The 12,421-nt window shown below is 44.0% G+C and overlaps 6 protein-coding genes across 6 annotated transcripts; 4 read left to right on the top strand and 2 right to left on the bottom strand.

The window, feature by feature from the left end:
* The first annotated feature begins 145 nt into the window (after window positions 1–145).
* On the top strand, window positions 146–1,434 carry OGAPODRAFT_15592 (uncharacterized protein). The gene has a single exon (XM_018353835.1). It carries the CDS (start codon window positions 242–244, stop codon window positions 1,325–1,327), a length of 1,086 nt encoding a protein of 361 aa, XP_018212059.1. The 5' UTR covers window positions 146–241; the 3' UTR covers window positions 1,328–1,434.
* On the top strand, window positions 1,402–7,469 carry OGAPODRAFT_81510 (uncharacterized protein; the record flags this gene model as incomplete). Its single annotated transcript, XM_018356531.1, has 2 exons — window positions 1,402–1,416; window positions 1,451–7,469. 2 exons carry the CDS (start codon window positions 1,402–1,404, stop codon window positions 5,021–5,023), a joined length of 3,588 nt encoding a protein of 1,195 aa, XP_018212060.1. The 3' UTR covers window positions 5,024–7,469.
* Window positions 2,021–7,469, bottom strand: OGAPODRAFT_75213 (uncharacterized protein). The gene has a single exon (XM_018355987.1). The coding sequence runs from the start codon at window positions 7,437–7,439 to the stop codon at window positions 5,055–5,057; it is 2,385 nt and encodes a 794-aa protein (XP_018212061.1). The 5' UTR covers window positions 7,440–7,469; the 3' UTR covers window positions 2,021–5,054.
* Window positions 7,470–7,509: 40 nt separating this feature from the next.
* On the bottom strand, window positions 7,510–8,847 carry OGAPODRAFT_15593 (uncharacterized protein). Its single transcript, XM_018353836.1, has one exon. The coding sequence runs from the start codon at window positions 8,785–8,787 to the stop codon at window positions 7,570–7,572; it is 1,218 nt and encodes a 405-aa protein (XP_018212062.1). The 5' UTR covers window positions 8,788–8,847; the 3' UTR covers window positions 7,510–7,569.
* A 181-nt stretch (window positions 8,848–9,028) lies between these two features.
* Window positions 9,029–10,188, top strand: OGAPODRAFT_15594 (uncharacterized protein). The gene has a single exon (XM_018353837.1). It carries the CDS (start codon window positions 9,039–9,041, stop codon window positions 10,125–10,127), a length of 1,089 nt encoding a protein of 362 aa, XP_018212063.1. The 5' UTR covers window positions 9,029–9,038; the 3' UTR covers window positions 10,128–10,188.
* A 168-nt stretch (window positions 10,189–10,356) lies between these two features.
* On the top strand, window positions 10,357–12,204 carry OGAPODRAFT_92555 (uncharacterized protein; the record flags this gene model as incomplete). Its single annotated transcript, XM_018357182.1, has 1 exon — window positions 10,357–12,204. The coding sequence occupies one exon, from the start codon at window positions 10,357–10,359 to the stop codon at window positions 12,157–12,159; it is 1,803 nt and encodes a 600-aa protein (XP_018212064.1). The 3' UTR covers window positions 12,160–12,204.
* Between the last annotated feature and the right edge of the window lie 217 nt (window positions 12,205–12,421).

The following is a 12,421-nucleotide window of genomic DNA, read 5'->3' on the forward strand; positions in this document are numbered from 1 at the left end:
ATAAAAAAAAACGGCTCTCAAATCTATTAAGTCACCAAGTATTTCCCTGTCAAATCCCAGTCAAAACTTTGTACTTCATTTTGCCTATAAATCCTTACCCGTTTCTCCACATCACCTCAATCGTAGTATGTTTTCCCGGAGAGTGCTGTCATCATGGCCGAAAGAAGTTAGGTACTACTCGTCTGAACCTTCTCTTCTAACCACGCCCTTCACAGACCTGCATATCAAGCTCAAAGCAACCATGGTCGATTTTGCGGGTTATTCGATGCCTGTTCTTTACAAGGGCCAAACTCATATCGAGTCGCACAAGTGGGTCAGAGCTAATTGCGGGGTCTTTGATGTCTCCCATATGCTGCAGCATTGCATCAAAGGTCCGAACACTACCTCTTTTCTGCAGAAGCTATGTCCCACTGACTTACGCTCTCTCAAGCCATTTCATTCCACATTGAGCGTGTTGCTTAATAACAACGGTGGAGTTATTGATGATTGCATGATCACAAAGCACGACGAGGACAGTTTTTATATCGTTACTAATGCAGGCTGCAGAGCCAAAGATATCGAGTTCATCAAATCAGAGCTCAGCAATTACAATGAAGGTTCTGATATCGAACACAAAACGTTTGAAGGTGGCCTTCTCGCAATCCAAGGGCCGAAAGCGCAGGAAGTTGTGTCTAAGTTCACTTCGTCTGATCTGAGCACCTTATATTTTGGCCAGTCCAGATTCATTCCTTTGAATGGTTTCGGATCCTCGGAAAAATTCCATATCGCAAGAGGTGGCTACACAGGCGAAGATGGCTTTGAAATCTCCATCCCAGAAATAGGCGTTGCCAGAGACTTCTTCCTTGCTCTTTTGCAGAGCGACGTTGTGAAACCAATCGGCCTTGCAGCAAGAGATTCGCTGAGGCTTGAAGCAGGAATGTGCTTATACGGCCATGAACTGAACGAAGAGATTACACCTGTTGAAGCGTCTTTGAACTGGTTAGTGTCCAAATCAAGAAGGTCTGACAGTTTCAATGGAAGCGAAAAGATACTGAGCCAGCTGGAAAACCCAAAGTCGGTTTCCTTCAAGAGAGTTGGCATCAAATCCAAAGGCCCCTCCCCTCGTCAGGGAAACAAGATTTTCGCGAGCGACGATCAGTCTAAACAAATTGGTGTGGTTTGCTCTGGATCTCCTTCTCCTACTCTTGGAGGCAACGTTGGTCAGGCCTTCATTAACAAGCCTTATCAGAAGACCGGCACCGAAGTTCTGATTGAAATCAGAGGCAAGCTAAGACCCGCAATTGTGTGCAAGATGCCGTTCGTTGAGCCAAAATATTATCGGCCCTAATCTATTTCGGTGTAGGGTGTCGATTTCGCGACACGAAAAATATTGAGACGCGTTGATTTGTATATCCTCAAACCATGCATATCAAGAGAGTAAGTAAATGACTATAACGGCACTAACGTGAAGATCGTAATACAGGGTTTCAAAACCTACAAGAATATGACCATCATTGACTCGTTTTCTCCCAAGCACAATGTAGTGGTTGGACGTAACGGGTCAGGAAAGTCGAATTTCTTCGCCGCCATCAGATTTGTTCTATCGGACGCATATACCAATATGACAAGAGAGGAGCGCCAATCATTGATTCACGAAGGTTCGGGTACTGTTATGTCCGCTTATGTGGAGATTGTTTTCGATAACACAGATCGCAGGTTTCCTATCGACAAAGACGAGGTTGTGATCAGAAGAACAATTGGTATGAAGAAAGATGACTACTCGATAGACTCGAAACTTGCTACCAAGTCTGATATTACTAATCTCCTCGAAAGTGCTGGGTTCTCAAAATCTAATCCATATTATATCGTCCCCCAAGGTCGGATTACTTCTCTAACTAATGCCAAAGACTCTGAAAGGTTACAGCTCTTGAAAGAAGTTGCTGGGGCTCGCGTTTTTGAAACGAAACTGAAAGACTCGCTCAAAGAGATGACAAATACCAATAAAAAAAGAGAGCAAATTGAGGAGATGTTGAGGTACATTGAGGGTCGTTTGGAAGATCTCGACCTTGAAAAAAATGATCTTAAGGAATTTGAGAAGCTCAATAATAAGAAAAAATCTCTTGAATATAATCTTTATGATAGAGAGCTGACGAATTTAAATGACCAGATTGAATCTCTGGAGTCAGATTATGCAGCTGCTCTTCAGGACACCTCCTCCTTGGTTGGAAAACTAGCTGAGAGGGAGAAACAAGCACAAAGCATTGAGGCTCAACTCGCAGAGCTTACGGCAGATTTGAAGCTTGTCGACGTTGACATTTCTGAGAATGATGCTGAAATTAAAGACGTGCTAACCAGTATAGGAGACACGAGTGCTCGATTAAAAGAAGCAGACGCAGAGACTGGTTTTTCGGGAGCTGATATTGCTTCTCAGCTGGAGGACCTGAACGCTCTGATATCTCAGAAGGAGGTTGAGCTTGGCAAGTGTCAGCCTGCTCTTAAAGATGCGTCGGCCAAAGAGCGCGCTATCAAAGGCAAGTTGGATGAGATGAAGCAACAGCAGCGCTCCCTTCTTTCCAAAAAGGGCCGCTTTTCACAGTTTAGGAGCAAGTTGGAACGTGATGAATGGCTCAAATCAGAAATCGATAATCTGACAAAATCCCTTGAATCCAAAAAAGGAGACCTTGCGGTCTACCTGAAAAATAAGGAAGAAATGGAGTCTTTGGCGGGAAACCTCGCCTCTGAGTTGAACGTTGCTAAAAGCGCTGACCCCCTAGACGCTGAAATGGATTCTCTTGACAAAGAGCTGGGGCGATTAAAGCTCGAATACAATCAACTCATTGACGACAGGAAGCAACTTTGGAGAGAAGAAAGTAAGCTCAATAGTGTTATCCAGACATACGAAACTGAAAAAGCCAGAGCACAGCAAGGAGTCAGTGAAACGATGGATCGTTCAATGGCTTTGGGGCTTGAAGCGGTTCAACGGATAGCTAAAGATCTTGGTTTGAACGGGGTATATGGGACCTTGGGAGAACTCATTAATGTCAGCGAAAAGTACAAGACTGCTGTCGAAGTTATTGGCGGGAATTCTTTGTTCCATATTGTTGTTGATACCGATAGAACTGCAACACTTATCATGGAGGAGCTGATTAGACAAAAAGCAGGGCGTGTGACCTTCATGCCTCTCAATAGGTTGAATCCTAAAACCCCATCTTATCCAGATACATCGGAATGCGTTCCTCTTATTAAGAAGATTGCATTTGACGAATACTTGGAGCCTGCTGTGAAACAAGTTTTCGGCAAGACCGTTGTCTGTATCACTCTGGAGAAAGGCGCTGAAATCTCTCAGGCTTACAAACTCAATACCATTACTTTAGACGGCGATAGATGTGACCGTAAGGGTGTGCTCACAGGAGGATTTCGAGACCAAACTCGTTCAAGGGTTGACTGTCTTAAAAACTTGACCAAATGGAAATCTGAGATCTTCAGTGCCCAACAGAAGCTTGAAGAGGTCAAAAAGCAGATTGCAGACAAAGACGCTCGCGTCACCAATACAAGCGAAGAATTAGCAGCTAAGCGCAGAGAACTGGATGCCATGTTCACAAGAAAGGAGTCTTGCTTGTCCGCCAAATCAAAACTTGCAAATGAAAAAAGCAGATATGACCAAGAGCTTGGCTCTCTGGAAGGACGCATTGAGTCACTACAGACTTCTATAAAGCTTTCGGAGCAACAAATTAGTGAATACCAGAACGAACTAGAATCTGAGTTCAAGGAATCCAATCTGAGCGACACCGAGTTGCAGCAGCTGAAAAAGCTCGAAGAAAGTATTTCAGTTGCTGAGCAAGAATACACTCAGGTCAGTGAACAGCTCAATGAGCTGGAGTTGCGGGCCTCGTCGCTCATATCCGAATTGAATGGTAGTTTATACCCCCGGTTGAGGCAGTTGAGTCTGCGGACGTCCAAGTCTCAGGAAAATGATGACATCAAGGTGAAAGAGCTCGAAAGCAGACTGCAGAGATTGGTGGAAACGAAAGAGAAGTTGGAGTCCTCGAACTCTGAGTTGCTCGGCAAGTCGAAAGAATTGAAGAAACAGCTTGAGAGCCTGGAGGACCAGCTTCAAAAACTCAATGAGTCACAAAGGAATCTCTTGCGGCGACTAGAAAACTATGGCAAGAGTTCTGAAAAATCATTGAGCAGAAAGGTGTTGCTCGGTAACAGGCGCGACGAGATTAGCCGGAAAATCAGAGATTTGGGTGTCTTGCCAGAAGAGGCGTTTACTGCTTACAAAGATATAAGCTCAGGTGAGATTTTGAATTTATTGAATGAGGTCACTGAGAGTTTGAAACAATACAGTCATGTCAATAAAAAGGCCCTAGAGCAGTTCCTTAATTTTGCCAAACAGCGTGACTCGTTGGTTGCTCGGAAAAATGAGCTTGATGATGCTAAAGAGTCCATTGAAGACCTTATTTCGGTTCTCGAGCGCAGAAAGGATGATGCCATTATCAGAACATTTAAGGAAGTGAGTATCGGCTTCACCGAGGTGTTTGAGAAGCTAGTTCCAGCAGGAACCGGTAAGCTGATCATCCAGAAAAGGAGTGAAAAGGTTGGTAAAGGCAAGATAGGTTTCGAACAAGACTCTGATGATGAAGAGGACGCTGAACTGGTGGATCAATACGTCGGTATTTCGATTTCAGTCTCTTTCAATTCAAGGGAGGATGAACAACAAAGAATTGAACAGCTTTCTGGCGGACAGAAATCGCTCTGTGCAATTGCTCTCATCCTGGCAATCCAGAAGTGTGACCCGGCTCCATTTTACCTGTTTGATGAGATTGATGCAAACTTGGATGCCCAATACAGAACTTCTGTCTCGCAGATCATTCATGAGCTTTCCCGCAACGCTCAATTCATCTGCACTACGTTCCGTCCAGAAATGCTCAAAGTTTGTGACAAGTACTTTGGGGTGATGTTCAACAACAAAGTGAGTACAGTTAGTGAGATCGATCAGGCTGACGCGCTTGGATTTGTTGAGGGTCAACAACGTCGCTAGTTTTCTATATGGCTTGCCTAGTTTAATTTAGCTATTTTCGAGCATCTTTCATTAGATCCAAAAATCCATGGTTTTTCTTCTTGCCCTTGGCCTTGGAAACAATATTACTTGCCATTTTCGCATCAAGATATCGTTGGGATCCCGCAGTTTCTGAGTCCGAACTGTCATCCTGTGAGTCGTCTGAATCATCCTCAGAGTCAGAAGACTCGGTTTCGGAATCGGATTCAGAATTCTCCTGCCTGGAAGTAGACGTTGTCTGGGCACCTTGGTTGAATTCCCTGACATCAGGGAGACCACGTTCCATCAACTGGGATAGCTTTGGAAGCGAAGAAATCGAGCTTCCAGATTGAGAGACATGTGGTGGCTGTGTCTGAGACTGCGAAAGCAGTTGAGGAACCACACGGCCCTCTTGCGTGCTTGGAGGTGGAGAGGAGATTTGGCTTTCATTCAACGTGGAATTATTGCGCGAGGAAAGGACAGAGGTGTTGCTGAGCAGGCTCTTTGGTGCATTCACCACTCGGGGTCTTTTCATTGTTTCCTGTTCATCCTCTAACTCGTCATCATCGTTGTCATCGTTATCATCGTCGCTAGAATCCGATTCACTTTCTGCCGGTTGTGGCACAAGCGGTTGGGAGTTTGAAGCCACCGGTGGCTTTCCTACTTTCTCAGCTATACCATTAGATTGTACTTGATGAGCAGGAATATCGTTACTCTTTGTTTTTCCCTTCATTCCATCTTTTAGCAGGCCAATCACTTCTGCTCGGGTGTAGTTCGTGCCAGGATTCTGTGCATCATTAGAATGAGTCTTTGCAGAATCAATCTCTCTGGTATCAGCAGCTGTCTTGCTTTCTCCATTCTGTGAAGTAGATTCGGTGGCACCAGTATTGTTCATATTTGTGTCCTTTGTTTCACTGCTCTCTGCTGCGGCCACTTCGACTTTTTTTGGTTTAGGCTTGCGGGTGGGCTTTTTCTTTTCCTCTGGCTTTGTGGTCTCCTCGCCATTTTGGGATCCGTCTTCTTTTGCCTCAACCTTCTTGACGCGATTCTTGCTACCAACAGGACGGCCTCTGCGAGGCTTGGCGACAGGCGTCTCTTCAGCTGGTGAATTCTGCAGTGCTTCCTCCCTGGAACCATTTTTCTGTTCGTTCTGTTCCTTTGTTTCCGTTGTTTCCTTTGTTTCCTTTGATTTTTTGCCTCTAGCCTTTGGGGCTGTAGACTTCTCCTTGTTGATGTTCTTTTGCTGCGTCTTTTTCTCCAAACCTGCATCCGGGCCCTTTACCGAGTCATTTAGTTTTTTCGTGACCTGCGATGGTTTCATAGGCTTGGTCTCCTTAAATGATGGATTTGAGACAACGTTGGCGGGTGTAGGAGTCTGAGCAGGGATCGAAGAAAAGGAAGAGTTTGAACTGTCGTTCAACTGCACTGGAGATTTCCGCTGCATTGAAGAAACGCGGTTCATCACATCAGCTTTAGTTGGCACACTCGGCCTCTTTCGGACAGCAGAGGTGTCCTGATTAGAATCGCTTTGATAGTGATCGCTGTCAGTTAGTAGGTCATTTATTTGCAAATCACGCTCTTCGTCTTTCTCGTTTTCATCCAGAGCTTTTGACAGATCGGGCTGGAATTGTGACGTGAGCATTCCTGACGTTATTCTTGTCGGAGACCCAGGCGCATTCACCGGACTTGCATTTCGCGGGCTAAGATTCTTCTTTGGCTCAATGATTACAGTAGCATCCTGATGGCCATCGTTAGGAGCTGGAAGCGACAGATTGGATTGATGGGATTCCTCGTCAGCTTCTAACAAAGGAGGTTGTCGAGCCTCGTGCCAAACACGTTGGTTACGAGAGGACCTTGTTTTCTTGACAATCTTATTCAGATCGTTGTGAAGATGGCGCTTCCCTCTGGAATCAGTTTCCTCTTCCTCAGTAAATTCATTTTCCACGAGAACACGCAAAATATTATCCGTATCAAATATCATTGAAACTGAGTACTCCGGGTCCAGGTCACACTCATTGCTATCCTGAATTTGGTGAATGACGATAGGCTCTTGCTCAGGATACAGCCTCAAAAATCTCTCTTGAATCTCAACACAAACATCCTGAAGCGTGCTTGAACTTTTCGTAATGTGAAGGAATTTTTTGATGCCATCGGACGTGCCCACGATATGCGGAGACGGGCCATAACTTGGCCACTGGGAATTGAAACCCGAAATCCCGTTAACAAGTGGCGTACTTGAGCCATTGAGTGTGAAGTTTGGATAGAAAGAATTATTATGCTGGGACTGGGAACCGGGGTAAATCTGCGATTGCATTTGCATCACACTCATATCCACATTATTTCCAGTTCCATTGTAAGCGGGAGCTTTGTTTGCTTTCGTAGAGCTCGGCGGAACAATGTGAACTTGCAACTTTATCATCTTTTGCTCTCCAAAAAGTCTGAAATTCCCTGCCTCTTAAATAGAAACCGGTGTCACTTTTACGGTTAGTGTTATTATGCTTATATACTTGGAAGAAGTTCACAAAATATTTTTTTTCATATCACTGTCATCAAAACTCCGTGTTTTTCGCGCGAATCTTATTAGCTTCAATCTCATCATGAATCCTGTCAAGAATATCAGAATTCTCGGTCTCGGACACTTGGGTCCCTAGATTGCCGCTATCAAAATCCAGTCCATCTCGACTTTGTTGACTATCCAACAGAGAATTATAGCCCCACACAGATATAGTCCCATCCTTGCATCCACTGTAGTACTTGATAGAGCTCTCTTTAGCATATACGATGCTTGTTGTCCTTCTGTTCAGAGTACTCCCATTCTTATTTAGTCTGGCAACAAGTTTGCCGTCATCAAGTCGGTAAATCAGGATTTCACCGTTCTCTGACGGGAACCATAAGTATTGTAACTCTGTTTCGTTCAGAGGGCTCAAAGCCATGCTAATATGCTGTGTGGATTTGTTTCTCACCAGGGGGCCAAAATTGATCTGCTTGTTCAAAGGCTTTTCTGCACTGGTCAAATCCCAAACACATATTTTATCGTCATGTCCAAGGGTAATAAGTTCCGCCCCATCATCTGTAAAAAGCAATGAATTTATTCCACCATTATGTGCTTTTGGAGTGCTTTCGTGTAGTAGTAACTGTCTGGTATTGGTTCTATAGTTAGTGGTTGTTAAGTTATAGTCCATTTTGAAAACACAACCATCAGCACGTCGTATATCCCACCCTATACAATAACCATCTTGGCTGCCACCAACCACAAGGTTGGGGTCTGCGGGTGACCACCGACAACTCAACATATACCCAAACCCTCCTTGAAGTTTTCCTCCACCCCCCAGTGTATGAGCATCTGCTAGGGTCCTCAAATCCAGCAGCCTGAGACCTCCGACTCCCCCGTCCGCGCAAACAGCTACCAAAGAATTGCGCCCATGGTCTTCGAAATCAAAATGGAGCACTCTGGAGCCAATATTAAAGGAATGAACATGCTGCATTTCATTCGCATCCCAAACACTTAATGTATGATCGAAGGAGGACGAAAGCCATAGTCCGTTGTCGGACCACCATTTAATATGGGTAATACCAAATTTATGCACAGACTTGGATGGAAGAGTATAAATAGGCTCCAACTCTTCTACTTCAACCTGCTGTTTAAGATCCCACAGCTTGACAGAAGATTCACCTCCTCCGGAGAACAAATATCGGTTATACAAAGGGTCTAAGGATAGGGTATTGACAGACGCTTGGTGAGCTTTCATCGGGAAATGACCTTTCATCGCATCCAAGTTGTCCAGTCTTGAGTACTTATATTCATTGTAAACTTTGAGGACATCTAGTGGAGAGTGGTTGAATTTGGTTATCGCATGTTCAAAGAGTAACTGATGCATTATTTATAGTATAAGTATCATAGGACTATCGACGCAATTTACCCTGCTCAAAAAATTGACGAGATATAAGTTGAGAAAAATTGTTTCTGATGTTCAACATGTATCTGAGACGTTCAGTCGCGCTGGTGCGCTCTCTGAGAATGTATTCCACCGAGGGTGCATCTGGCATTGATGAGAATATGCTTGGTGAACTGAAGACTATACCACAAGAATTGAATAATCCTGCGAAGTCTCAGCTTCCAAAGGAGAACAACCAGGCCAAAATCTCAAATCAGAGCCAAAACACACCACGCATTTCAAGAGAAAAGCGTTTCCAAGGAAAGAAACCAAGAGCACAATATTCATCGTCCAAATCTAGATCTCCTCGTGGCCACGGGAAGGGAAAACAACAAAGCGACTATTCCTTCGATAATCAAGATATGAAACCTTATGTTGACGCAACTATGAAGGCGTTTGATGAATTACCATTGAAGGCTCTCAAAAGCCAGAACATTCAACCTGACATTTCCCACTGGGAAAACATCGTGAGAAGACTCGAAAAGGCTACTGAACAAAGGGACAAGCTTAAGAAATGTGAGCTGCCAGAGGTCAAATTACATGACCTAAAATCTCTTGGGGTTATCGATTCCAGTGTTGATAGCAAAGAGTTGAAAACCACCTGGGAAGCTACCGATGCAGTCAATGATATCAAGAATTTCGTTAAGACCATCAGCTATTTTGAGCCTCAAGATCCGCTGCAATATAAAATTAAAGAACCATCACCTGGAGAGTTAGAATTGAACAAATCCCAGATGGCTTTCAGTCTGAGATCCAGAATGTTGCGCGCAATTTCCAAATTTTCAGAACAGCACGGCTTGGCCTTGAACTCTACAAATCTTGGCCAATCCCAACTTCATGGAATGAACAAATTGTACCCATTCGCCAACCCTAACATACCCAAGGCTGGATTCAACAAGGTTTCGGACATCAAATCCCTTTCGAAATCTACGGGATCAGATTTCAAGAACATCGTAGACACCACGGTAAGGGGTATAAGGCCAGAACTCAAATTCTATAAAACAGGCCAGTTCAAGACGGAGCAGTCACGCGTGAACGCAGAAGTAGTGTCTCATGCCCTGAACTCAAACGCTCAGCTTCAAGTTGATAACATGCACGTTTCAATAGGAAGAACTCTTGTTGGGAAAGGAAAGCTTGCAGACCTTCCGCAACCGCTTCCCTCCTCAGAATAAGGTACACTGTATATAATGAAGGAAAAGGTCGTGTAGATTTTATTTACAAATTATTTCAAACTTATCTAGCCAGTAGCGGGTAACACACTATGACGATCCTGTTACCAGACTAAAGCTTAAAATAAAAAAAAAAGCATAATTTATAATCTATTGCTAATCTCATCAAAAAGCTGACCATTACTAGTTGCAATTAAAAGCTGAGTGTTTGTCTAAGAAACTCACATTTAAGATGTCGAACTATTTTGGTGAAAGCCCTCAGGGTAACACGTATAGTTCCAGCTCTATACCCCCGAAGGACTCCGCCAAAGAAGAAGACGTGATTGACAAGTTTTTGAACCTCACATCATACACTCCAGTGCAAGAGGAAGCTCCCGACTTTCTCATTAACTCTTCATCTCTGACTTCAATAGGCCACCAACCATTGTCTAGCTCGTTCGATAATTTGCAACCTTCATCCGACGATAAGGGAAATGCTTTCTTTGATGATGTTTCCGCAACTACTATGAGCGGTGCTCATTACAGCTCAAATAATGCCACCAACAACTCATTTAATGTGTTGGGTTCTACGCAAGACTTTTTAAACATGCCACCGGTAGATACACCTCCAGAACAATCCCATATCCATTTTGATGACTCGTTGCCAAATTTTAACCCATCAAAAGTCGATACCTCTGCTCCTTTTATCCAGATTGACAAAGCATTTTCCGATTATCTGACACAGCAATCAGAAACAGCGAATTTCTTTAACTCAACCTCACGAACTTCAAACACGGGATTCCCAGGAACCAATATCCTACCACAGCGAGTGTCTCATTTTAGTGCTGACCCTAATCTCCTGTTGCAACCACAGGTTGGGAGACAATATACAGGTCCAGACTCCTCTACAGGTTCTGAACTGTCGGCCTCTAATTCGCCCTATCTATCGGCAGTTGAATCAATTGCTGGGGACGATTATGTTGAGCCAAAAGATGACTTTGAAAGCCAGCTGGTTTCTGATAATATCCGTCAGCTGTCATTGTCCGCAATAAACACCCCAAATATTAACCTTACGGAGCAGAATCTCAAAGAGCAGGAACGCATATCGGCAGCTCCATCGATAGTCATTGAAAACCCAGAGAAAGTTGCTGATAGCACTCCATCGCTGTTTTCTGCGTCATCCTCCAAGGCTTCCTCTCCCAATAGATCGAGGTCAGCTAGCGCAGGTAATACCCCTGCCATCAAAGTTGAAGACTCTTCCTCCACTCCTGCGATTTCAATCAATGTGGAGGATGCTGCTCGTTCACAGGCTATTGATAGTTCAAGCTATAGCACTCCAGATCACGAAAGACTGTACCATAGTAATTACTTACAAGTGGACGATGCTTACCTTACGCCAGATGATAGAACGCATAACTCGATGAGAATGGGACGGCAACGACGCCATTCGGAATCTAGTTCGCGCTCCAGATCTACTTCGAGGTCCAGATATTCAGATGATTCAGATTACGACAGTGATGCATCACTTTCACGCGAAAAACTCTCCGAGCTTGCCGCCCCTCCTTCGCCTAATAAAAAATCGCAGAAAAATCCAGCTTCCTTTGCTTGCCCTGTATGTGACAAAAAGTTCACGCGACCCTATAATCTCAAATCTCATCTTCGCACACATACCAACGAGCGCCCTTTCCTTTGTACCGTATGTGGTAAGGCATTCGCGCGACAACACGATCGGAAACGACATGAAGAATTGCATTCTGGAGAAAAGAAGTATCAATGTCGTGGGACTTTGGCAGATGGCTTTACCATATGGGGATGTGGTAAACGCTTTGCGAGGACTGATGCTTTGAGACGCCATTTTCAAACGGAAAGTGGTAAAGGTTGCATACGACCTTTGATGCAAGAAATTGAAAATGACAAGAAGGAGGAAAGACCGCTCACCAACAGAGTTAAAAAGGTCACCGACTCAAAACTTCCCATGGAAGTTTTGGATGTTTCTGACTACAACAGTTTACTGGATCAGATTTTGACCGTGCAAAGCAAGGCCAGCACGACTTGACTTATGATTTATGTCGTGTATCAACAAATGTAGTAAAAAAAAGATTTCATACTAATTTTTAGAGATCCAGTAATTTCTTAAAGGCTAGAGCCTTAAAAGTACGATATATATCCAAAAGTAGCCAGAGCTGATGCCTCAGTTGCTACTGATCTTAAGTTGGATATTCCTATTGTGCTTGAGTGTTTTGAGTCAAGAATCAGCTGTCATTGAAGAAAGTTTGGTGGACCAATACGCTAATTTTGTCCAAGGATTTAAGCAATCG

The sequence above is a fragment of the Ogataea polymorpha genome (assembly GCF_001664045.1).
Source record: "Ogataea polymorpha strain NCYC 495 leu1.1 chromosome Unknown OGAPOscaffold_2, whole genome shotgun sequence".
Classification (NCBI taxonomy): domain Eukaryota; kingdom Fungi; phylum Ascomycota; class Pichiomycetes; order Pichiales; family Pichiaceae; genus Ogataea; species Ogataea polymorpha.

Excerpts from the sequence above, each read along its gene's own strand:
- OGAPODRAFT_15592 (XM_018353835.1), top strand. The coding sequence starts at position 242 with ATGGTCGATTTTGCGGGTTATTCGATGCCTGTTCTTTACAAGGGCCAA.
- OGAPODRAFT_75213 (XM_018355987.1), bottom strand. The coding sequence starts at position 7,439 with ATGATAAAGTTGCAAGTTCACATTGTTCCGCCGAGCTCTACGAAAGCA.
- OGAPODRAFT_15593 (XM_018353836.1), bottom strand. The coding sequence starts at position 8,787 with ATGAAAGGTCATTTCCCGATGAAAGCTCACCAAGCGTCTGTCAATACC.
- OGAPODRAFT_15594 (XM_018353837.1), top strand. The coding sequence starts at position 9,039 with ATGTATTCCACCGAGGGTGCATCTGGCATTGATGAGAATATGCTTGGT.